A 25898-nucleotide genomic window follows, 5' to 3' on the forward strand; every position below is an offset into this window, starting at 1 on the left:
AACAGAAATGATGAGCTCCAGTTTAGAGTGGCAGCTAAAATATGCACACAAAGGGCACAAGGGAAACTAAAGTTACAAAGGCATGGTTTGTAATTATTAGGCTACAGATATAATGACAGTAACAGCTTCTAAAACACAAACATGGAATGCTGAAGACACACAGCAGGTTTTGGCAACACCTGTGGAGAGGAAAAACAAAGTTAATGTTTCAGGTCTGGTATGACACTTCCTCAGAACAATGCCTCTAAAACTCTTCTTACAGTTAACAGCATTTAAATGGTCTCTTATCAGAGTGAATAAGCTGTTGAGCAAAGAAGACAGATGAACAAAATCATCCCTTCCCACACACACTTTGGTGAACAGTCTTGCACAGTGTGAACTCTTCTGTATCTGGAGGCTGCACAAGATGGATAATCCCTTCCCCACACAGGGCAGGTGAACACCAACTCCCAGTGTAAACTCCTTGCTGTTTCTGGACCCTGGATCTCTGTAAACCTGTTCCCATACTCAGTAGTCCTGACTGGTTCTCCCCTCTGTGAATGTGCTTGCATCTCAGTTTTGTGGGCAGGGTGAGGGCAGATGACAGAATAAATACACCCCCACAGAAAGCACAGATGCTTAGCTTTTCCCTACTGTGGTGCTAACATCCACACAACCATTGGATTAGAAAGTCCAAACTCCAGATTATTCAATTTTCAATGGATAACAATTTAGAAGCCATTCGTAGAAAACTTTACTTTTGACAGGCCTTGGAGAGGTTTGTAACAAAAGACAATAATTTGGATATCTGTACTAGGAGTTGGAAAAATCCCTATCAACTCCACATTTACATGGACATTTGCACCTCAGAAAAACTTTGTGACTCAGTTGCTTGGACAATCAATTGAACCCTCATCCACTCTCGCAATGTTTCCCCCTCAGTGATCGTGCAATTATTTGTTCATCTTATTTAATTGTTAAAGCTGCTTCTATTCAGTAAACAGAAATATCCTTACTCGGATGTATGTGCTTCCATACTTTTCAAATCACGCTGCACTGATGATGGGCCTGCACCAGATGGCGGATGTGAGCAACATTCAATCAAAGGAGAGATAGTAGGAGGGGTTACCATTCAATCAAAGGATTTTGTTTTAGGGCTTATCTGAGCCAGTGATATTAAAATCCACACATCTATCAGAATATGGGGATTACAAACTCCGGGTGAACCAATTTGAAGTAGATGTGAAAAGGATGTCAACCCCACAACCATTTGTAGCAGACGTCCAAGTTACCACTTTTTTCTCTATTCATTCACGGGATGCAGGCATTGATGGCTAGGCCAGCATTTATTGCCCATCCCTAATTGCCCAGAGGGCAGTTATGATTCAACCACATTGCTGTGGGTCTGGAGTCACATGTAGGCCAAACCGGGAAGGATGGCAGTTTCCTTCCCTGAAGGACATCAGTGAACCAGATGGGCTTTTCCGACAATCGACAATGGTTTCACGGTCATCATTAGATTCTTAATTCCAGATATTTATTGAATTCAAATTCCACCAGCTGCCATGGTGGGATTCAAACCCAGGTCCCCAGAACATTACCTGGATCTCTGGATGAACAGTCCAGCGATAATACAACTAGGCCATTGCCTCCCCTAGTGAAGGACAAGAATTTTGATTTTACTGCACCAGGGAATGGGAATCAGTAGAGGTTGCCAAGGACTGAGCAAGATCTAAGGTAGAGGAATAGATGTAGGTGTAAGAAATATAGATGGACTGGAGTTTGTGGAACTCAGGTTAACTCCATTACAATGTCTATTGTAACAGCATCTTTGTACAACACATGCATCTGACAGACTTTAAGTCAGTTTTGAATTTTTGTATCAAGTGTTATAGAATCCCTACAGCATGGAAGCAGACCATTCAGTCCACACTGCCTCTCCGAAGAGCATCCCACCCCGACCCACCCCCTACCCTATCCCTGTAATTCTCATGGCTAACCCACCTAACCTACACATCCCTGGACACAACGGGGCAATTTAGCATGGCCAATCCACCTAACCTGCTCATCTTTGGACTGTGGGAGGAAACTGGAGCACCCAGAGGGAACCCACGCAGACACAGGGAGAATGTATAAGCTCTGCACAGACAGTCACCCAAGGATGGAATCGAACCCAGGTCCCTGGTGCTGTGAGGCAGCAGTACAAACCACTGAGTCACCATGCCACCCAGTGCTCAGTACTAACTCACTGTAATGCCTCATGATGTTCCCCATTCACCAATATTACATAGAGTTGTATCTTGCTGGGCTCTGAGCTGAGTGGGCTTGGCAAGATGAGTGGTAGAATGGAGTGAAAATTCAGCAAGTCTAGTCTGATTGAGGTCACCTTGTGCATCACATTCACTTTCTCAGCGTGTGGCAAGATTCTTGCAAGTCAGCAACAAGTTCCCAATTGATGATCATTATTATTTCTTGAACAGCTTATTAACAGCTCAACTCATCATGATTGCTATCTTAAGAAACTCACCGTTCAAACTAGCCACTAGAAAATCTCAACATGGAAACCGGAGTAGGTTCTTGACGGGTTCAACTAGCCACATACTCAAGAAGATCCACGATGCCCACAGACAAACTGGAGAGCAGGAGCGATCCACCAACACCAACCACATGTGGCCTTCCACTAGGGACACTGGCACTCCACTTTCGGGGAGGAGAGCCTGATGTTGGCTGCTTCAGCAGCACGTTAGCACTAGGGCTGAAAGCTGCTCAGAGAGGATCACTTGCTGTTGTATCAATCATGAAGAACAGGGACAATACACAATGCAGAGGAGAATGGCTTTGAAGGGACTCGCAATTGGTGGGGCGTGGTAAGTGATCTGACTGGTGAGGTCAGGGACAGCATCTGTAACTGTTCACTGGGCCTTCACACCAGAGCAACATTGTTCTCCACCACATGATATGTTGGCCACACAGAAGCATAGGATACCCACCTCTTGGCCATCCTGCAGCATTGATCATCTTTTTGCACCTCCATGTTCCCATCACTGCTGGGAAGCTCCCTGAGATATACAGCCCTGTGCACACAGCCAGTCAAACAGTAGGCAATCATAGTAGGGAGGGGGAGCTAAGAGGATGGAGTGAGCCAATGCCGCGTAGACACTTTGCTACCCTCTGTTGTTCATGATGTATTTAGTGATCATCATAGACCCCAACCAATACGTCTCATTACCTGTGGAGGAGGAACGCCACGGGGCACTGCAAAGTATCTGCAGACACGACAGAAACACGAATAACCACGTAAATGGTGAAACGCAAGGGTTTATGAACTGTTTACATACCACTGGTTGTGAAAGAAACTTTAAACATCAAAACGTTTTCAAAATAAACTTGTGCAAATAACATCGTATGGTGGACAAACTAGCTACACCAGATATAATGACCAAGAAACTATGTATAAGTTTTTCAGCCGTTATTCACGCACGACAATATTGCACTTTACTCCTCCAGTCCCTCCCACTGCAATATACTGATCTCCCCTGCTCTGCAACTGGGGTAGAGGGCCCTGTCCATAGTGGAGCCCATTGGCCCTGGAGGTTTAGTCTGACGGCCCTGGGGCATTTGGGTCTGGGCAGGCTAGACATGCCGAGAGACAAGTTGACCCTCCTTGGCTGGAACTTCCAAGTGGGCAGGCAGGTGGAGGTGGAGGGCCTGGCCACTTGCACAGCGTCCTGTCTGAAAATTGTTGAGGGCCTGTGTGCATCTTCTTCTCCAACAGGGTGCCTTGTGGCACAGTCCGGTAGTCTTGTTGGGGGAGCACCTGGACTAGACTCAAATTTCCCTGTCCCACTCTGATCTTGCCTTCGGTCCTGAGGGTGATAGAGTGCAGGTGTGGTCAACTCTCCAACAGACCCTGAGGGTGCTGGGCCTGGCTTTGCATAGCAGCTGCCAACCTGCCCAAGGAGACAGATGATTGGCTGCATTGCTGCAGAGTCTGAGCAATGATGGGCAGTGACTCCATGCAGTGGCATCATTACCCCAGCTTCACTGCAAGTGGGTGAACTGTGAAAGGATGCAGAAATGTGATTTGAACAAACTGAGTGACTAAGGGAATGCATGGGAGATGAAGTATAATTGGATAATTGTCAGATCATTCGTTTTGGTAATAAAAACAGGCAAGTAGATTATTATCTGTCTACAGATTGGGAAACAAGTGGGTGCAGTAAGTCCTGAGTGTGCTTGTACGCCAGATGCATGCAGGTGCAGCAGGCAGTGAAGAAGGCAAATGGTATATTGACTTCCATACTGAAGGGCTGAATGACCAGCTCCTGCTCCTATCTTCTAGGTTTATGTTCCTTGAAAGCCTTCCGACTATTGCTGCCCCTCCCTGTGAATCTGCATGAAGTCCCTCATTGCCAAGACCACAGGTTTATCTGCCACGGGGACTCGGCAGGTGCCTCTGACTGCCAGTGGCCTGGGCAGTTTCTCCCTCACCTGTGTCAGTGTGTGAGGAACTCCCCTCTGAGCGAAATGGGCTAGTCCTTGGGAAAATCACTCATGTTTGTGTCATCTACGATACAGTTATTTTCCTCACCCAAGTCATCAATATATATTGTAAATAATTGCACCACAGCACTGATGCACTCCGCTAGTTGCAATTTGCCATCTTGAATATGGCCCCTTTATCCCAACTCTCTTTTATTAGTTGGCCTAACTAATGCTAACATACTACCCCAACACCATGGGCTCTTCTTCAGTAGCCTAATGTGTGTGGTACTTTATCAAATACCTTGTGAAAATGCAAACATACTGCATTCACTGTTTCCCCTTTGGCTATCCTGCTTGATACTTCCACAAAGAATTCTAATAAATTTGTCAGGCATTATTTCCCCTTCATGAAGCCATGCTGACCCTGCTTGATCGTATTAGTATTTCTAAATGCTCTGCTATGACATCCTTTAAAATAGACTCTAGCACTTTCCCAATAACAGACATTAAGCTAACTGGCCATTGTTACCTGCATTTTTTTTTAACTCTTCTTCTCAAATAAAGGTGTTATATTTGGCAATTTTTCCAATCTTCTGGAACTTTTCTATGGATTCTTGGAAGATTGCTTTCAGTGCATCCACTATCTCTGTAGCTATTTCTTTTAATATCCACCAGACACCACTCCTGCACCCACACAGCAGGCTTTGAAAGATGGTGCGGTCCTGGGGATACTGGTCTAATGGAGGACCCTCACTAAACAGTGAGTTCCTCTGTGAATGGCACATAATAAGATGGAGTGGAAAAGGAATTTGATTCTCACCGTGAGTACTCAAACAACAATTAATGTGATGAGTTTGATAAGATACTGTGAGAAAACCCATTTGGCCTCATGGCGAAAATTACTCTACCAAACTCAACATTACTCGCACTCAGCCAAAACATGGTAAGATTCAGCCGATAGATTTTTTCAAGGCACTGCACAATGGGTAACTGAACCATACAGTTTCAGGTTGACTTGGGTTCAATTCCTCTTCTGGACTGAATCAGTTTGCCTAAGTCCACATAATTGTACGGATGCCACATTTGGGCTCAATCTTTCTGTAAGGCAGGGATCAGATTGGCCAGCGCTCTAACCAATGGCCATTGTTTTAAAATACCATGTGTATGTTGATATCCACTGAAGCTGTCCTTCTCTGTCAAGTATATAGTATATACTTCCTGAACTCTCTCAGATGAGATAACCACTTGGACAAAGTAGTTATGGGTTGCTCCACTCATGGAGCTATATCCAGCAAGTCAGATTATTGAAGAGAGAAGGGAAAGAAATTTCAAGGATGGGGGATATCTGCAGAAACATTGGCATCCATAGACTTTGCCTCCAACTTTCTTTATGTAAGGAAGTTGATTTAACAATATTTGGTTTGCTAGACCTAGACTAGAGAGGGTTAAGTGCCAATTTCAGACAAATACACAGCTGTAGAACTATTTCAAATTCCATTTCCTTCTCCCCAATACAAATTCTATATGAAGTATTTTTGTCTGTGCTACTGGCAGTGACGTGTAAAATCTTGGAAAATGCAAATGGTGCAGAACAAACCATTTTCAAAAATCAGATTACTGTAGCTTAAATAGATAGCCAAATTTGGTAAGGAGCCAGGTTGTTCACAAAGTACACTGCTTGGTAAAGATCATGAGTTCAGGAGAGAAGGACATAGTACACTGTATTTAAAGGAATTATGATATTGAATGATTTGTATACTACATAGAAAGGACATGAAGTTGTATGTGTTTTTTTAAATCCATACTGTTAAACGTTCAAAGTGAAAAGAAGTTACGCTTCATCTCAATCCACCTCCTAGTGGTGAAAGGTACCCACAGCGCACACAGTGCTCTCAAGGTTTTGCACTCACTCACTTCTGCATTAACTTAGCCACATCACTCAGACAAACATATAAGATTAGAGCATGAAGAATGTATGTTTGAAGAGTTCACTCTTCAAAGATAGGGGCAGTGGTACAGTTTTTAGTGCAAATTAAGGAAGCCTTGTCTTGTAGTTGCTTCACACCATTGTGTTCCATAATGTTGCTGCATTGAACGGAGAATTCTCACCATGCTGAGATGGAACTGGATGATGAGAAAGAAAATGACTTTGAAAGAAAACTGAATAATGTCTGATAGGAAGTTAGGTAAATGACATTAAATGAAACTTTATACTCCCCTGCAATCATAAACACTTCCATTTCTTGGTGGACGCGCTATAACATCAATGAGTCGGCAACATTTGCAGAAAGTGTAGTGTTGTTAAACTCCTGAGTAAAATTGGCATTAGGATCAGCAACTGTCTGTGTTCACAAGCTACTTTCAATTTCTCAGCCAATCATAAGCTAAGAGTATGTGAGGACAAAAATGTAAATTTATAAAGAATTTCTCATTGATTTTGACAACTCTTCTTAATATTTTGCTTAATTTATTGCCAATTTAATTCTTTGCTTCCAGCTGAAGACATTAGAATGACAAATGAGCAGGACCTCGTCCAAAATATTAGTTTGATTAAACACACAGCTAAACAGTTCCAAGAACTTTCTATAAAATAGAGAAAGCCATTTAAAATGAAATCTCGCTGGATTGGAAATTGCAATTCATTCCATGATATTCAAGTTCTCTGCTTGAATAGGAGTCTACTTATTGTTTTCACTCGAGGTTGTCAATATTATTTGGACGTAAGTCCAATGAATAAGTAAATGATGAATAATTAAAATTAAACACCTGATCGCTTATGGCACTTAAATGTCATTGCTATTTGCTTATAAAAGTTGGGCCCCTTCTACTTTTGAGTGTCTTTGCACTCTTGAAACTATGTCCAGCAAGAGTTAGTGGGGAGAAGAATAAGAATAGGAAAAGTATGTAGGTTTGAGCTCTTATCAACCGTGTTCAGTGTTGGCATCACTGTCGCTGAGGTAGAAGATTGAGGGTTCAAGACTCCTACTGACTTAACTTTGTTTGTTGACATTGTCACTGCTTCTCTGTCCAATGTCATTTTCCCTTTCAAAAACCTTTTTTTAACTCATCCCCTTCCTCTTAATAATCCTACTGTCCATCTCAAACTTGCCTGTGTGCCCCAGAGTCCTGGCTGAAGTCATGCTGGATCTGTGTGTGATGCATGTGCGGCGTGATGCATTCTAAAAATGTAGAATTTTCTACCTAATGTTAATTCAGTAATGTAGTATGCCACTGTAAAATCTAAAGCCAATTAGCATTTCAGATAAAAAGTCTTTTTACTGTTTAAGTGCAAATTTTTCTTTCAGGGAATTTGAATAATCAATACTGTTCATTTCCTTTAAAAACTAGCTGAACTTTTTCTGGAACTACAAAGGACCAAAGAAGTTTCCTTCTGCATCCAAGAAGCAGCAAGTCTTTTCTCTATGTCGAATGATGTTATATTCATGCGTGGGATGCTAGAAGAGATGAGAGGAAATTTGAGTGGAGCCAAGCACTTTTATGATGAGGTTCTTGCTATAAATCCAAGAAGTGCAAAGATCATGGAACAATTGGTGAGTTATTTTTAATTGAACAGTTCAGTAATGCAGGAAACTAAATCCCTTCTCTCCACCCATGATTTGCCTCTTCCCTTCACTAGAAACGGACATGCCCTCCTATTTCCCCCGTATTTTTCTTGAAGTTCTTAGTTCATGATGAGATATAGTTTCACTGGTGCCAGAAACCCTGTAACTGCGGCAAGCTGTTTCACTGTGGGAGAACATCAATCCTGTTCTTTTCTGTTATCCTTGTATACTCTCAATCTCCAGCCAAACCAACTGGTCTATGATCAGGAATGGAATACTGCCTGTTTCTTTCTCATTGCCTCTAGTTGAGGGACATTAGGAACAATATTGACATTTACGCCAAATGGATCAGCTGCAATAAATAAACTTCACAGATCTGGAAGTGAATTTGTGACTAAAGACTCTGGCCAGTAAAATGAACTCTAATTTATTTAGCATACAACATGATGATAATTAGGATATATATTCATTGCACTAATTTAATTCAAAGAAAAGCAAATCACTTTCAACATTGTCCCAATTAACAATCAGATCACATGTTTATGTAATTCACAATTTTGGATTTTAAGATCACAAGTTAAATAAGTTAAATGACATTATAATGTTAACAATTCTTTATTTTGAAGATTTCAGAATAGATGTGACCCAAGCTCTGCTTGCATTAAATGGAATTCGGGAAATTGTTTGTAGCCAGTTAATTTCCTAATTAGCCTGTCTTGGTTTATTTCCTATGTGAGTAGTTGTTCTAATCCTGTGTGCCTGCTCTGTTCTCATATCCTTTTATTCCCTTTGCCTTTAACCAAAACAAAACCTATATCACACTGTTAACGTAATATAACACCCCAGGAACTCACGACTGTTATAAAGTAAAATTGAATACTGAGCCATCTAAGATGATATTGAGGCAGATGATCCAAAGCTTGGGCAAAGAACTAATTTTTAAAGACTTAACTAGGAGAAAGAGAGGGAAAGAGTCAGAGAGCTTTGCGGAGGAAATTCTCGAGCTTAAGCCCTACACCACTGAAGACAACTTTGAAGCTTTCCAACTGGGGAACAAGCAACTTTGGGTGCTTACAAGGCCAGAATAATGAGCGTAGGTATTTCTGAAATTTTTGGTGTTGGGCGACGTTACAGTGAGATCAGTGAGGGATTTGAAAACGTCAATTTGAAATTGCAGTTTAGCATTTTAAAAGTGAAATGTTGCTTGACTGAGAGCCACTGTGTGTCAGCAAGCACAGGATTACAAATGGGTGTGAGAAAAGTTACATCGGCAGTTTCAGATGACCTCATGTTTGCAGAGAGTAAAATGTCAGAGGCCGGCCATTAGAAAAAGGTCTAGAAGTCACAAAGGCATGAAAAAACTGAAATAATTGGGAAGAGTCAACATGGTTTTTTCAAAGGGAGATCATGTTTAAACTGTTTTTGGAGTTCTTTGAAAGAGAACTTGCTGTAGATTAAGGGGAGCCTGTAGTCTTACTGTACTTGGATTTCTCAGAAGATATTTGATAAGGTGTCACACATAAGAGGTTATTTCAGTAAATGAAAACTCATTATATAGAGGTAACATATCAGCAGGATGGAAGATTGACTGGCTAACCAGCAGAAAACAGGTCCAGGACTATGTGCTAAGACCTCAACTACTCATAATTTGTATAAGTGACTTGGATAAAGGGGAGCGAATGCATGCCAGTTAATTATGCAGATGACACAAAGATAAGTAGGAAATTATGTTGTGAAGAGGACGAAAGAAGATTGAAGACCAATGGAGTGAGGTAGAATGAGTGGGCAAAAATCTGGCAGTTGGAACGTAATGTGCGAAAATGTGAAATTATTCACTTTGGCCGGAAGAATAGTGTTACCATAATATTCACAGAGGAATATAAGTGTTCCAGTGCTTAAGTCAAAAAAAGCTAATATGCAAGTTCAGTAAGTCATTAAGATGGCTGTTGGAATGCTTTATTTTATCACTACAGGAATTGAACATAAAAGTAAGCTTAGTAAAAACTGAAAGAACTGTGCATGCTGGAAATCAGAAACAAAAATAGAAACTGCAGGAAAGGCTCAGCAGATCTGGCAGCATCTGTGATGAGAAATCAGAGTTAATGTTTCGGATTCAGTGACCCTTCCTTAGAACAGTAAGCTTGTTATGCTTCATTTATACAGGTCATTGCTGAGACCACATCTCAAATGCTGTGTGCAGTATTTAATTAAAATCACAGGATGTAGGAGCAGACGTGGGCCATTCAGCCCATTGTCTGCTGTGCCATTCAGTGAGATTGTGACTTAGCTGTGGTTTCAATTTCTAGTCCTGAGAATCTAATGCCTCTTCCTTGAGTTTTTATACAACCGAGCTTTGATTTTTTTTTAAGCGTCAAATAAACCTTCCGGGTTTTAAACAAACATTTCTAGTTTTGAACTCAAACTGAACACTGAAGTAACCTTTTTCTTAACAGTGCTAAACTATCCCACTTCTTCAGGAACAAAAGTCTTACACATTCAGCTTCAGCCAAGACTTCTGCAAACTTGGTAATAGAAATTTACGTTAAGTCATAAAAAAACAAATTCTAGATCCTTGTATCTGAAACCTAATAGCTGTTTACTCTACTCATAAAATTCTCTCAAGAAAACCAAAAATCCATTTCTCTCCAGGAAATGTCTCTTTCTTTCATATTTGTTTTAAATTAAATCACTACGGTCCAGAAATATTTCGAAGCTAATCATGAAATCCCTTCATAGATGCAAACCAAACCCTAAATGCCACTAGTTCAAAATCCAAACTCCAAATGTATGATGCTAAAATATATGTAAATCACACACCCTACATTACAATGTAAGTTCAGTTAGTGCAGAGGGAACTTGAAAGAAGTTTGACATGGTGGAAACAAGAGAACAGTATCAATCTTCTGATCTATATCCAACTCCTTGGACTTAATTTTAGAGTGGAGGATGAAGAGACAGCAGAGCACGGTTTAAGAAGACAGTCTGCACAGGAGAAAAGAATTTGCATTTCAGGATGGTGCTGGAATGATGAACGGGTTCAGCATCTGACAACAGGGACCAGCAATACCTCATGGCCCAGCCAGATCAAGTGGCGAATGACTAAACCAGATGTCCACCATGTTCTTTCAACATGGACCTGGAGAGGCAGAGATAGGAGCCTTGTATATCTAACCTGTTATTAAATGTTCATCTCTAAATCTGCCAGTGCGTTCTACAGCTTTAAAAACCTCTGCAGAGAAAGATGTCTTCTCCCATCAGTGCTAAATCTCTTGTATTTATATTTATCTACACCCCTCAACCATCAGAAATAATCTATTATGATCTTCTGTGTTCAATTGCTTCATAATTTTGAACTTTTTTTTAATTCACCCCATAAAATTCACCATTCCAACAAAAATTGTTCTGCTTTTTCATTGCATTGGAGTTCCCTCACACCAAGCAGATATCAAACAGCGAATTTGTTTTGAAACTTTTCTGCTGTTCAAGATCCCAGTCTTACGCACACCACTTCATTTGTGTCTTCATAAGATTACAGCACCCTAAGATTTTAATTGTTGTTTATTTGTTTTCATTTGAAGCAGCTAGGGTAACCCTGTGCATCCTTATTGAATATCTTACTTAGAAATACGTAGTAAGGTTTTTTTGTTTGCTTCATAGACAGCTCTTGTACTGTCTTTCAGTATATCATCTGTGTGATTCTGTTTCTCACAGCTGTTTTTGAATACAAAAGTAGGGATATTATGCTGAACCTTTACAAAATGCTGTTTAGGCCACAACTAGTGTATTTCATGTATTTCTAGTCGTCACCTTAGGAAGAATGTGAGAGCCCTTGAGGGAGTGCAGAGGAGATTTCTCAGAATGGTTGCAATGATTAGGATTTTAGCTGTAACGTTAGGTTTGAGAAGCTGCTGTTACTGTCCCTGGAGCAAAAGGGATTGAAGGGAAATTAGATAGAAGTGTGCAAAATATAATGAGTTAAGATAAAGTGGACAAAGACAAACTGTGTCCATTAGTTGATGACGCAAGAAATAGGCAGCACAGTTTTAAGGTTTTGGGTAAGTGATGCAGGGACAATGTGATGAAGAACTTTTCTTTTGTACAGTGAGTAGTAATGACTAGAACTCACTGCCTGTGAGGGTCGGAGAAGCTGAGATAAAGAATGATTGCCAAAGAGAATTAAATTTCACTTGAGGGAATTAAACTTGAAGTGCTAAGAGGAAGTAGCAGGGAGAATGGGGTTGACTGGATTGCTCTTCAGAGAGCTGTCATGACCGGATGGCCAAATAGTTCGCCTCTATGCTATTGTGACTCTGCAGGTGGCAATAATTTGTTATTTACTTGCTGATAATAAAATTTTACCAAATAAAATTACTAATACTAATTGAAAGTTAGAAAACTGACAATGGGGTGTACTATTGAGGACAACTAGCATCAGTGGGTCTGTACCTCAACGGGAATCAACAATGAATGCTTGGAAATTGCAAGAAGGTCAGTAATTCAGAGCAGGTCAGTCAGTATTTGGGGGCAAATATGTTAGGGTTTTGGACAATTCCTTCATCAGAACCTTAAAATCAATGCTTTCTTTTATTATTAACTCTCTTGTTCTGAATTATTAGGATTATCTGCTTTAATTTTTGAATTTTATGATTGATTATGGCATTAAATAAGTTATTGCTTCCCTCAAAACGAGTCAGTAGAACTGACTGTATTTTGAGACTCTGAAGCTGTTTAGCCTTAAGGCCTCCTGAATGAGATAGCAATTTTTTTAACTCTCTGTATTTAGCTATCTAACAATCAGGAACATTTTCTTAGGTAAGTCTTCTGTGGTGATTTATAAAAATAGGGGAGACTCATATAGAGCATAAATCTGTTTAAACATAACAGCAGACATGTTAGATCAAATGTCCCATTTCTTTCTTTCTGGGGAGTTCTCTTTATTCACTTAAGAGTTGTTTTTGTAAGAAAAGGGACAAATTGGATTATCGTTGAAAATACGTGGGTTATTTCAAGGGTTCGGAGCAGAGAAGGTACTGTCAAAAAACATGCAGGCTACACCAGTAGATAGTAAGAACTGCAGATACTGGAGTCTAAGATAACACAGTGTGTAGCTGGAGGAACACAGCAGGCCAGGCAGCATCAGAGCAGCAGGAAAGTTGACGTTTCGGGTCTGTACCCTTGAGAGCCTGAAACTTCAACTTTCCTGCTCCTCTGCCGGTAGTCCTAGCACTCTAATTCACACTTCCTGTGAACATGGCTTCCTGTCGGGTGCACAAGATCATGGAATTAGCCCTGTAATATTTTCTAAACATAAGTTCGTGGTGATGATCAAAAATGGATCTGGGTTTCAAGTAAAGTCTGGATGGAGGGAGGAGAAAAAGATGGAAATTTAGAACCTAGGTCGAATAACGGATGTTTATAAAGATGAACTATCTATCGCACTGCTGGTAAATACAATAGCAAAGATTATGACAGCAGCACATCTGCTTAGGTGCTTCTGAAAGATTCTTCATCAACTGAATAATGTTTTTTTGTAGTCATTCGGAGTGTGCAAAAATGGGAGTTGGGAGAGCTTCACAACTTACAGGCCTACTATTGAAGTTCTCATCAGAGTTAAGTTTTCAAGTACTGTTGAGGTTTTAGGTGTTAAAAAACAAAATTTAAAGAAAAAAAACCTCCTAGAGCAATTGGTTTTGGCAATGATATATATTTATTGAATTAGAGTTGATCAAATTTGCTGAATATGTGACAGTTATGAGATTCACTATCCTATGTGCCATCATGTGAACAACCTGCAGTCATAGAAAGTAAAACTTACAGTAGTAGAAAGCATCAGCTAATTTATGGAAATAATTTATAGTGTATCTGAAATCTTCTGATGTGTTGCCGCTGTATTGATATTGTTCTAGTTAGTATTTCAAAAGGTTGATTTTGGTCCTTTGCACTATAAAATCCAGTTTCCTTATTCCATGTAGCAATCTCTAATGGATTTAAATTCAGGGTCATATGTTGCCACTTCACAGACTTTGAAGTCCCAAGATAAAAACTAGAACAATGGGATTAGACTGTGGTTATGCCCTAGATGGTGAGCTCTGTCGTAAATGTATTTATTAATAAAGGAGTCTTATGGAAATTTCAATTTATAATATTGGTTGCTGAGATGTACAAAATCAGGTTTATTAGGCACTTTAGAGCTTGGTAGATTCCCCAAATTCACGAGGTTGCAACTAGCTAAATGTTTATGTACAGGTAGTTTTGTCCACAATAATAGTGGTACTATTTGCTTCATATTTTAAAGACAGAATTATCATTCATGGGAAGAATATGACATTTAATTTAAATTAACATATTGTTCGCTGATTATAATGCAATAACAATTATACCATCAAAGACAATGGACTAGAAAAAAACAGTATAAGCAAATAATTACCATCATTAAAATAGATGTTGCACTTTATCGTTGTTAGGTGATTGTATAGTGTCCTCACTTCTAGTGACTCTGCTTGTATGATCTATCAAACTGGGTTTCTTTCCCATCAATTTCTAAGGTCAAAAAATAGATACATGTTGTTACAAAATTTCTTACATCTACAGTTAGAATTTGAACTGTTTGTGAAATGGGGGATTTTCAGTACATGAACAGAAACCTTGATATATACATGTCTTCAAAGTTACTTCTTCCCAGCTACATTGGTAACACTGAATGGAAACATAATGGGAGATGTTGATTTGAAGCTGTGGCAGTGTTTGCTGAAACTGGAACAGCAGAAGGCACACTCCCTGCACATGCGGTTCCAGTGCCTGTGACATTACTGATGGCAACGCCCCAGGCAGCTACCTGCATCAAAGACAGTGCAAATCTAGCAAAGAGGGAAATATAAGATAGTACCATTTTTGCTCCCTCCTGCCCTCACTTTTTTTCACCACTCCCTCCCGTCCCCATTTTCCACCTCAGTTGTCTGCTTCCCACAGCCACTTCCCACTTCCCTCATGATTTCTTCCCCCCACCCTCTTCAACGGATTGGTTATAGTCAAACTTCAATGCTCTTTGATAGACTACAGGACAGGAACAAAGCCGAGGTAGCTGATCTCGGTTGGGTAAACGTGGGACACTGTAATTGATCAATATATTCCTTGGATAAAGAGTGTAAATATCAGATTGAGTTCCGACTTCTGATTGCCAACTATGATCAGTATTTCAATTGTATGATAAAATATCTCCTGTCGGTCTGAAAAAAATGAGTCCTCATAGTTACAGAGATAGTAGGAACTGCAGATGCTGGAGAATCTGAGATAACAAGGTGTAGAGCTGGATGAACACAGCAGGTCAAGCAGCATCAGAGGAGCAGGAAGGCTGACGTTTCAGGCCTAGACCTGAAGAAGGGTCTAGGCCTGAAACGTCAGCCTTCCTGCTCCTCTGATGCTGCTTGGCCTGCTGTGTTCATACAGCTCTACATCTTGTTTCCTCATAGTTACACCCTATTTCCCACCACAAACCCTCAAGCGCTTCTGCCCAAAAGGTGCTTGTTCTGCAGAATATGAAATGACTTTTATTTCCCTTCAGTTATCTAATGTGAATTGCTGGGACATCAGCTTTGCTCATTTGTGCTAAACTACTTCGGCTGTAAAAGTAGAGCAAAGTTTCTGGGCAGATCTTGTTTTTTAAGGAAGGAGACTGTGTATTTTCACCTTTAGATGGCAGCATATTGTTATTGGATCAAAGCTGCTAAATGGTATCCCACTGATTAATAGTTTCAAATTAATGATTTAAACAGATTGAACACTGTCTTTTTGTAACACAGTGCATCATTATCCCTTTCTGTCTACTGCACCAAGGAAAAGGAATAAGATGAATGGTGGTGCAGTATGTCGGTGATCTAAGCTACTGTGTAACAAAATGTTGGTGCGTGTTAAAAATCAGAGCAAGTCTAAAACACAGGCTACATTTAAGGTGTTTTAAAATTAATTTAATATGTTCAGATTTGTTCTGTAGACACCATCAGTACTTTGACGGCAACATTTTTGCTTTATAGTGTACTTCTCTAGCTACAAACTTGATAGGGTTAGACAATTAGATCTGTATGGATGAAGTAGGCTGTTTGGTCTATTTGATATTATCCTTCCTAAGTACCAGGCCTACCATTTTCCACGCCAGTATACGTTTGAAATCAAATGAATCTAGTATTGTGGCCAGAACCACCCTGAGCTGGCAGCCATTTTCACCTTTTGATCTTTTTCTACAAACCCAATACTCTACTAGAACAAGGATTCTCCTTCAGTTGCTGTTAATTCATAGAAGATTAGTACTTAATTTTGGGCAGAAGAACTACAAATGAGCCGGATTCTGTTTGTTTTAGCTGCTACTGCTCCAGAACCTGTTTTACTATATTATGGGATTGATTCAAGTGCAGACACTGCATTTTACAAATGAAAGGTGCAACCATAACTTCTGTTTTCCAATCTGAGGCCTGACCTTATTGTTAAAGAAAGGCTGTACAAAACAACAATATAAAAATACAATTTATCTGTGATCAATCAACCTGCAGCTAGGAAGAATGATGGCCTGAAGGATTGGTGCCGTGGGTAGCAGTTTCTGCTTGTTGCTTGCAAATACTCAAAAACTGAAGAATTAAATAGAATTTACAGTGCAGCATAAGGAATTCAGCCAAGTTATTTCAAGTCAGTGTTTAGATCTGCACGAAAGAAAACCTTGCATTCATATAGCATCTTACATAATCACTGGCTATTTCAAACACTTTATAGCTAATAGAGTATTATTTAAGTGTAGTCAATGTTGTAATGTAGGAAACAGCAACCAATTTGCATACAGCAAGCTTCCACAAACAGAACATGATAACAATCAGGTAATCTATTTGTTTGTAATGTTGATCAAGAGACAAATATTGACCAGGGCACTGAAAATAATTCCTTTTCTATTCTTCAAATCAATGCCATCGTATTTTCCAAAAGAGGGAAAACTAGGCCTTGGTTTAGTTTCTCATGTGAAAGACAGCACCTCAAAATGACAGCACTCCTTTGTTTCTACTTCATTACTGAAGTGTTTGTCCTGATTTTTGTGTTCAAGTCCTGGAGGACAAGTAAATCTGAAGCCTTGCTACTCAGTGGTGAGTATGGTACTCACTGAGTCACAGCTAACACATGAGCCTCTTTCTTAGTACAACACTAGTTGCAACCTGTTCACTTGAAAATGACTCCTCTATTTTAGTCTCTCTTTTCTGCTCTCTCTTTTCCAATGGTCATTTGGTAGTAAAGAACTTTGGTATTCTGAAAAAAAGGTGCATTGTCGCAAAGTTTTTCATGCTGCACTCATCGGCGTAGTTTGCAAAAAATGCTAAAATAAAGGAAAAATAGCATTTATACTGTATGAGAAGAGACTGCTGATTTGTTGGCAGATGGACTTTGATTGATAGAAGAATTGCCGTGGAGTATGTATCAGTTAATGATGACTGACTGTTAACTGTTAAATTTTTGTTTAATTTTTAAATAACGCTGGTTGACTCTGGTCAATGCATTTCACTGATAAATTAACCAGTGAATAGTTATTTCCTATTTTATTGAGTTGAAACTGACAGCATATGCACATAGTCTTTCTGTCAACAAAGAACAGGATACATAGTTTCCAGTACATACAGAGATAGCAAGAATTGCAGATGCTGGAGTCAGAGAAAACACTGTATGGAACTGGAGAAACACAGCAGGCCAGGCAGCATCAGAGGAGCAGGAAAGTTGACGTTTTGGGTTGGGACCCTTCTTCAGAAATGGGGAGGCGGAAGGGAGCTGGGAAATAAATAGAGAGGAGGGGTGGGGCTCTGGAAGGTAGGTGGGATGGTGATAGGTGAGTGCAGGTAGGGGGTGGTGGGGACTGGTCAGTGGGATGGGTGGGGTGAATAGGTGGGAGAGAAGATGGACAGGTTGTGTCAGGTTGGGGATGAGAGGGAGGCTTGGACATGGGATGAGGCCGGGAGTGAAGAGATTTTAAAACTGGTGAACTCCATGTTTGGGCCATTGGGCTGTAGGCTCCTAGGGCGGAATATGGGGTGACTACTGTATCCGCTGCTCCCGATGTGGCCTCCTCTACATTGGTGAGACCAAGCGTAGACTCGGAGACCGTTTCATAGGGCATCTGCACTCTGTATGTGACAAACGACAACACCTTCTGGTTTCCAACTATTTTAACACCCCTCCCACTCCTTCGGTGACATGTCCATCATGGGCCTCCTCCAGTGCCACAATGACATCACATGCAAACTGGAGGAGCATTACCTCTCCAATTTAATGATATCCTTCCTATAGCAGAACTGTATACAGTACTCCAAACGTGGCCTTGCCAATGTCCTGTACAACCTCAACATGACGTCCTTGCTTGTTTTGCATTAGTGTTGTTTGTGGCACAAAGCTGTCTTGTATGAGATACAAATCATCTGCTTTTAAGGAATACATTCCATCTCCCAAGAACCATCTGAATTCCAGGATCTTCTTGAAAAGGTTGTGAAGTAAACAGGAACAGATATTTTGTTTTTGTGCAATAGGTCAATATACACCTTGTCCTTAGGAACTCTAATACCACAGTGAGGATAAGGAGATACTTAAAATATAGCCAACAACATGCATGGCAAGATAAGGAAGTATAACGTTTATACTTATACCCACTTCCTAACTGTAAAACAGAAGACTGATTCAGTGCCTAAGTCTGAAATGTGTTCCAATGCAATAAATGCTAGATTTGAGATGAAGTTGATGAACTCCCTCCTTTGAATGATCCTAACTACTCAGTTTGGAATCTGACTTACCCAATAATAATATCAGCTGGGATCATAACAATACCAATCTCCAATTGTACCCCTTAATGCTGCAGCAGAATCAGGCAAGTCCTTTGGTCACTCTGGGCTTTCTCCCACATTCTAGCCTCCATAAACTCGAGGTCATTAAGGCCCCCAGCCTTAACTTTTAACAAATTTTGTTCCCTATTCGCCCTGTGTTCACTGACCCACATAAGCTCCTGGTCAAGTATCAACTTGATTTTAAAATTCTCATCTTTGTTACCAAATCCCTTCATATTACCTTCACTTCTCCCTCTATAACCTCCAAAAGCACCAAAACCTTGACCTACAAGGAGAGATTGAGGAGACTGGGTCTGTATTCCCTTTAGAAGAATGTGAGGTGATCTTGCAGAAGCATACAACATTCTGTGGATGCAGCAAAGATGTTTCTCTTGGTTTTCATGTGTGTCAAGAACCAGAGTAAACCATCTCAGAATAAAACACAGAACATTTATCACTGAGATGAGGAGGAATTTCTTCACTCAAAGGGCAGTGAACATTGAAAGTTCTCTACATCTGAGAGCTATGGAGGCTCAGTCATGGAGTATGTTCAAGATAGACATCAATTAATTTCTAGATTTTGAAAATATCAACATACACATGTATATTGCAGGAAAATGGCTTTGATTTGAATGATCAGCAGCGGTTCAAGAAGGCAGCTCACTACCACTTTCTCAAGGGCCACTAGGGATGGGCAATAAATGCATGGCCCAGCTGGCCCATCCTACAAATGAATTTTTATAAAGGCCGTGCACAGCAGGCTTGTATAGCCAAAGGACTTGCGCCTGTTCCTTTTATGTTTTTATAACTTACAGAAATCTACTGCTGCATCTGACTGACTACTTCTGCCAGGAGTTCTGCTGTCATGGCATTCCATGCTCATCAATCTTAGACCATCCTCACATATCCACTCTATCTTGTTTGCAACGACTCTCAGATATCCTTGTCTAAATTTGCCTATGCTGTTCCCCCTTTTAGCTGTCCTCCACTTTGTCCTCAGTAACAGATCTCTGCAGCTTTTCAGCTCTGATTAAATGGCTGAAATTCTGACACTTTCTGCTCTGCACATCATATTTTAGAGTCGTTTTTGGTCATTAAATTTTAAATACCTCTTCATTTATCTTACAGGCTGTATGTGGAATTTTTAGCATGTATCTTAATATCTGCATTTCAAAGATCTTTACTTACTGAGGTGTTTAGGATAGTAGATAGAATGTATCATGCATAAGTATTCTTTGGCCTTGTTACAAGCTTGAATTTATTTGAGAATACATCCTTCATCCTCACAAAACTACTTCTTGTTATTTCTGTTCTTCTTTAAACATCTGCATCACACCTGCCCAACAATTATACAGTACTGAAGAGGCTCTACAGCCAATCAAGTATGTACAACCAAAAATGTTATGCCTACAATAGTATCACTTGCCCGCACTAGGCACATAGCCTTAAATGTTACGACACTTCAAGTGCTCATTCATATATTTTATAAAGTTAGTGCCCTCAACTGCCCTCCCAGGCCCTACCACCCTCGGGTGAAAGGGTTTTTTCTCAAATTTGGTCAACCTCCTGCCTTTCACTTTAAAATTATGCCCCTTTATTATTGACCCTTTGACTAAGGGAAACAGCCTATTCACCCTGTCCATGCCCTTCATAATCTTGTACACCTCCTTTAGGTACCCCTCCCCCCAATCCCCTCCCAAAACCTCCTCTGCTCCAAAGAAAGCAACTAGAGCTTATCCAGGCTATGTTCAGAGCTGAAATACTCGATCCCAGGCAACATTCTAGTGAATCTCCTTTGCCCCACTTCCAGTGAAATCACACCTTTCCTATAGTGCGGGGACCAGAACTGCACACAGTATTCCAGCTGTGTCCTAACCAAAGTCTGGACAGCAACAACATGATCTCCCTGATCTTTTAATCTGTGCCATGATTGATAAAGGCAACCATCTGTGGGTCTTCTTATGTACCCTATTAACCTGTTCTGCCACCTTCAGGGATTTGTGGACAAGCACTCCAAGATCCCTCTGTTTCTCTGAGCTTTCTGGTGTCTTGCCATTTGTGTAGTATTCCTGTCATATTCCTTCTTCCAAAGTGCATCACCTCACATTTATCAGGGTTAATTTCCATCTGCCACTGATCTGCCGATCTGACAAATCCATTTATATCCTCCTGTAACCTAACACCTTTCTCCTCACTGTCGACCACCTGGCCAATATTTGTGTCATCCGCAAACTTACTTATCATTCTCCCTGCCCCTACATTCTCCTTGATAGACACCTTTATGAATATCACAAACAATAAGGAACCCAGGAGTGATCCCTGTGGTATACCATGGACACTGGGCCGCAGTTACGCATCATCTTCTCTTATAATTTGTCCAAAATAGACAAACATATTGACTTGTTCCAGTGTGACACATCCATTTCAATCCTCACGCTAGTTTCTTCAAATGTGTTGATTCTAACTAACAGTATTTTTGTGTTCATAGGCAATCCATATTCCAAACTTTTAGATTTTACTTGATCTCTGGTATTTGATAAGAGCTCTTCTTATGCAGCCAGTAACAGTAGATGTGAGCTTATAGTTCTAATTGCTACCTCGCTCATATTGAACAAAAGCAAACCGTCTTCACCTGGGGGGCGGAGAATGCTGTCTGACATATGCTCCTCCTCCCAGGGCAACCTTGCAGAGGATTGGCATGATGTCAACTTTCCAGTCGCACACAGGATAATCAAGTTCAAAATATTCTTTTTTTTAACATGAACTCCATGGTCATTAAGTTAAAACACAAGTTATATAGCGCCATTAATGTAATAGAACATCCCAAGGTGCCTTACAGGAATGACATAGGATAGCATTAGGGCAGGTGATTAAAATTTAGTTTGAAAAGGTAGCTTTTTGTGAGTGCATTAAAAGGAAGAGAAAGTTAGAGAGGTGGAGCATGTTAGTGAAGGCACTCCAGAGCTTATAGCCCAGCTAGCTGATGCCATAGCTAGCAATGTTAATGTGATTAAAAAGCTCACAAGGTCAGGATTAGAGAAGTGCAGATCTTTTGTATGGCTCTGTGGCTAGAAGAGTTTACAGAGATAGAGAAAGGCAAGACCACGGAGGAGTTTAGAAATAAGAATTATGAATTTTAAAATTTGGAGTTTGATTGACTGTAAGCCATTATATGTCAGTAAGCACAGGGGTGATGTGTAAATGGGACTTGTTCTGAGTGAAGAAACTGGCAACAGAATTTTGGATGACCTCAGGTATATGGAAGGTACAATGGGAGCACAGTGGAGTAGTCAAGTCTAAAGGTTAGAAAGATCTAGACAAATTTTTCAGCAGTTGACAAGCACAGGCAGAGTCAGAGTCAGCTGCAGTTACGGAGGTGGTAATGGATGTTGTTAGTGATGGCACAGGTATTGGGTTTAGAGCATCTTTCTGGCCTAATTATTCCCATTACACTCTCCTACTCCCTGGACAAAGCAATAGAGTAAGGCACTCCTCATTGGGCCGCACCAGTGGGCCTGTCTGGCAGCCTCAATGGACTACCTCTCGGTAACCTCATTAACTGTCAAACAAGGCAAAACTGAAAACTAATGCAGGATTGCTCTGGGACTAATAGTTATCCAATCCCTTCCCTGTTTTCATCATTTATTTTCGTTTTGGCACATTGCCTAGATCTCAAATCAGTAGCCTATGACATTAAATTCCATAGGGCATGCTCTTGCACTGTTTTTCAGGTGGGGGAAACCTAAAAAGAGACTGCAACTTCTGTTTTTCAGCATCTGAGGTTATTTTTATTCTCGACTGCTACATCAGAAGCTGCATCATGAACAATTGCCTTTTCCCACAATCAATTTTCGTTAAGTCCATATTGTTTCTCAAAATAAGAATGGAAAGTATTTGAAATACAGCGCAAATTGGCCCAGGACAAATAAATAATAGGTTTAATTTTCAATGAATCTCGATGCTTTTCCCTTTCAACGGCTTTGTATTTTCAGTATTTTTGTTTTAATTTCACATATCACCGCAATTTGCAGTTTTTAACTGCCCCTGCTTTTTAAAAGCCTGAACTGTTTTGTTCACCATTCTTATTTACCCAGTGTCCACATGTACGGGCACATATGCACACATTTTTAATTCTGTATTTCTAGTTATTCTGACTTGTTTTCATCATCAGTATTGATGCTAAAAATGACTGTGCAGCTGGGAAATATCAGGTTTCTTGGATTTGCATGTGTTGCTTACTGGAGTGGCTGCAAGTATGTTTCTACACAAAGGAGGATAATAGCAGAATCAGGTGGTTTGATCTTTTATCTGGAGGACATCTAGCCAATGAGGAGCACAGAAATTGTCAATTTATACGTACAGACCATACACACAGTTGTATAAAAACAAAATACTGGAGAAATTCGGGAAGTCTGGCAGCATCTGTGGAGAAGGAAGCAGAGTTAAAATCATTGGCCTCAAAGCATTAGGGAGGGAATTCCAGGGCTCTGGCTTGGTGACAGACAGCGAGGAAACAACAGTAATTTCTAAATCAAGACAGCATGTGGCTTAAAGGAAAACAGAAGGTGGTGTCCCAATGCATGTACTCCCGTTGTCCTTATAGGTTGTATAGGTTGCTGGTCAGAAGGTGCTGCCAAAGGAGCATGGGCGAGTTGTTGCAGTGCATTCTGTAGATGGTACATACTAACATACTGTGCAACATTGGTGGAAGGAATGTTTACAGTGGGTGAATATTTAAGTTAGTGAATGTGATGCCAGTCAAGCGAGCTGCTTTGTCCTGATGGTGTTTAGCTTCTTGAGTGTTGTTAGAGCTATGTTCATTTGGAGATTATTCCATCACACTCCTGACCTTGCCTTATGGATGGGTGAATAAGCTGCAGGGAGTTAGAAGGTGAGCCGTGTGCAGCAGAATTCCTAGCCTGTAATCTGTTCTTTTGTCACAGGGTTTATATGGTGGGTCCACTTCAGTGTGGTCTGGTCTGGTCAGGTCAGGTCAGGTCAATGGCAATCTGCAGGATATTAATTGTAGGGGATTCAGCAATGGTAATACCATTCAATGATAAGGGGAAATTGGTACATTTCTGTTGTTAGAAATGGTCATTGGCTGGTACTTATGTGGCTGGAATGTTACTTGCCACTTATCAGCCACGTTGCCCATGTCTTTGCTAGAAAGACTGGAGGTTGGCTAACGTGGTGCCACTGTTTAAGAAAGATGGTAAGGAAAAGCCAGGGAGCTGTAGACTGGTGAGCCTGACATTGGTGGTGGGCAAGATGTTGGAGGGATTCCTGAGGGACTGGATTTACACCTATTTGGAGAGGCAAGGACTAATTAGGGATAGTCAACATGGCTTTGTGCGTGGGAAATCATGTCTCACTAACTTAATTGAGTTTTTTGAAGAAGTAACTAAGAGGATTGATGAAGGCAGAGCGGTGGATGTGATCTATATAGACTTCAGTAAGGCGTTCGACAACGTTCCTCATGATAGACTGGTTAGCAAGGTTAGGTCACAGGGAATACATGGGAAACTAGCCATTTGGATACAAAACTGTCTCAAAGATATAAGACAGAGTGTAGTGGTGAAGGGTTGCTTTTCAGACTGGAGGCTTGTGACCAGCGGTGTGCCACAAGGATCGATGCTGGGACACTGCTTTTAGTAATTTATATAAATGATTTAGATGTGAATATAGAAGGCAAAGCTATAAGTTTGCAGATGACACCAAAATTGGAGGTCTAGTGGACAGTGAAGAACGTTACCTCAGAGTACAACGGGATCTTGTTCAGAAGGGCCAATGGGCCGAGGAGTGGCACATGGAGTTTAATTTATATAAACGTGAGGCGTTGCATTTTGGAAAGGCAAACCAGGGCAGGATTTATACATTTAATGATAAGGTCCTGGAGAATGTTGCTAAACAATGAGATCTTGGAGTGCAGGTTCATAGTTCCTTGAAAGTGGAATCGCAGGTAGATAAGACAGTGAAGAAGACATTTGGTATGCTTGTCTTTGGTGGTCAGTGCATTGAGTATAGGAGTTGGGAAGTCATGTTGTGGCTGTACAGGACATTGGTTAGGCCACTATTGGAGTACTGTGTGCAATTCTGGTCTCCCTGCTATAGGGAGGATATTGTGAAACTTGAAAGGGTTCAGAAAAGATTTACAGGGATGTTGCCAGAGTTGGAGGATTTGTGCTGTAGGGAGGAGACTGAATAGGCTGGGGCTATTTCCCTGGAGTGTCGGAGGCTGAGAGGTGACCTTATAGAGGTTTATAAAATCATGAGGGACATGGATAGTGTAAATAAACAAGGTCTTTGCCCCAGGGTTAGACGACTCCAAAACTAGAGGGCATAGGTATAAGGTGAGAGGGGAAAGTTTTTAAAGGGACCTAAGGGCCAACAATTCCATGCAGAGGATGGTGCATGTGTGGAATGAGCTGCCAGAGGAAGCGGTGGAGGCTGGTACAATTACAACATTTAAAAGGCATCTGGATGTGTATATTGAATAGGAAGGATTGAGAGGGATTTGAGCCAAATGCTGGCAAATGGGACTAGATTAATTTAGGAAATCTGGTCAGCATGGACGAGTTGGACCTAAGGGTCTGTTTCCGTGCTGTACATTTCTATGACTCTATGTGGACATAGATTGTTTCAGTGTCTAAGGACTCCGGAATGGTGCTGAACAACATGCAATCATCAGCAAACATCCCCACTTCTCATTTTATAATGGAGGGAAGTTTATTGATGAAACAGCTGAAGATCAAAAACAGAAGTTGCTGGAAAATCTCGGCAAGTCTGGCAGCATCTGTGAAGAAAAATCAGAGTCAACGTTTTCAGTCCAGTGACCCTTCCTCACTGGACCCGAAACGTTAAATCTGATTTTTGTTCACAGATGCTGCCAGATCTGCTGAGCTTTTCCTGCAACTTCTGTATTTATTTCTTGATTTACAGCATCCGCAGTTCTTTTGGTTTTTAAACAGCTGAAGATATTTGAGCTGAGGACACTACCCTGAAGAAACTCCTGCAGAGATGTCATATGACT

The 25898-nt window shown here is 40.7% G+C and overlaps 1 protein-coding gene across 2 annotated transcripts in view; it reads left to right on the plus strand.

Moving 5' to 3' along the window:
• The window catches only part of LOC109921860 (tetratricopeptide repeat protein 7A-like), a 298546-nt gene that overhangs the window by 204664 nt on the left and 67984 nt on the right, over nt 1-25898 (plus strand). The window contains exons 19-20 of one of the 2 annotated variants that reach the window (XM_048601438.1): nt 7813-8015; nt 10966-11315. In XM_048601438.1, the coding sequence (XP_048457395.1) occupies nt 7813-8015; nt 10966-10977 (215 nt within the window). In that variant the 3' untranslated portion in view covers nt 10978-11315. Of the gene's footprint in view, nt 1-7812; nt 8016-10965; nt 11316-25898 lie in introns of those variants that run through there. The other variant, XM_048601437.1, reaches the window with a different exon arrangement.

The sequence above is a fragment of the Rhincodon typus genome, chromosome 9 (assembly GCF_021869965.1).
Source record: "Rhincodon typus isolate 14 chromosome 9, sRhiTyp1.1, whole genome shotgun sequence".
NCBI classification, from domain to species: domain Eukaryota; kingdom Metazoa; phylum Chordata; class Chondrichthyes; order Orectolobiformes; family Rhincodontidae; genus Rhincodon; species Rhincodon typus.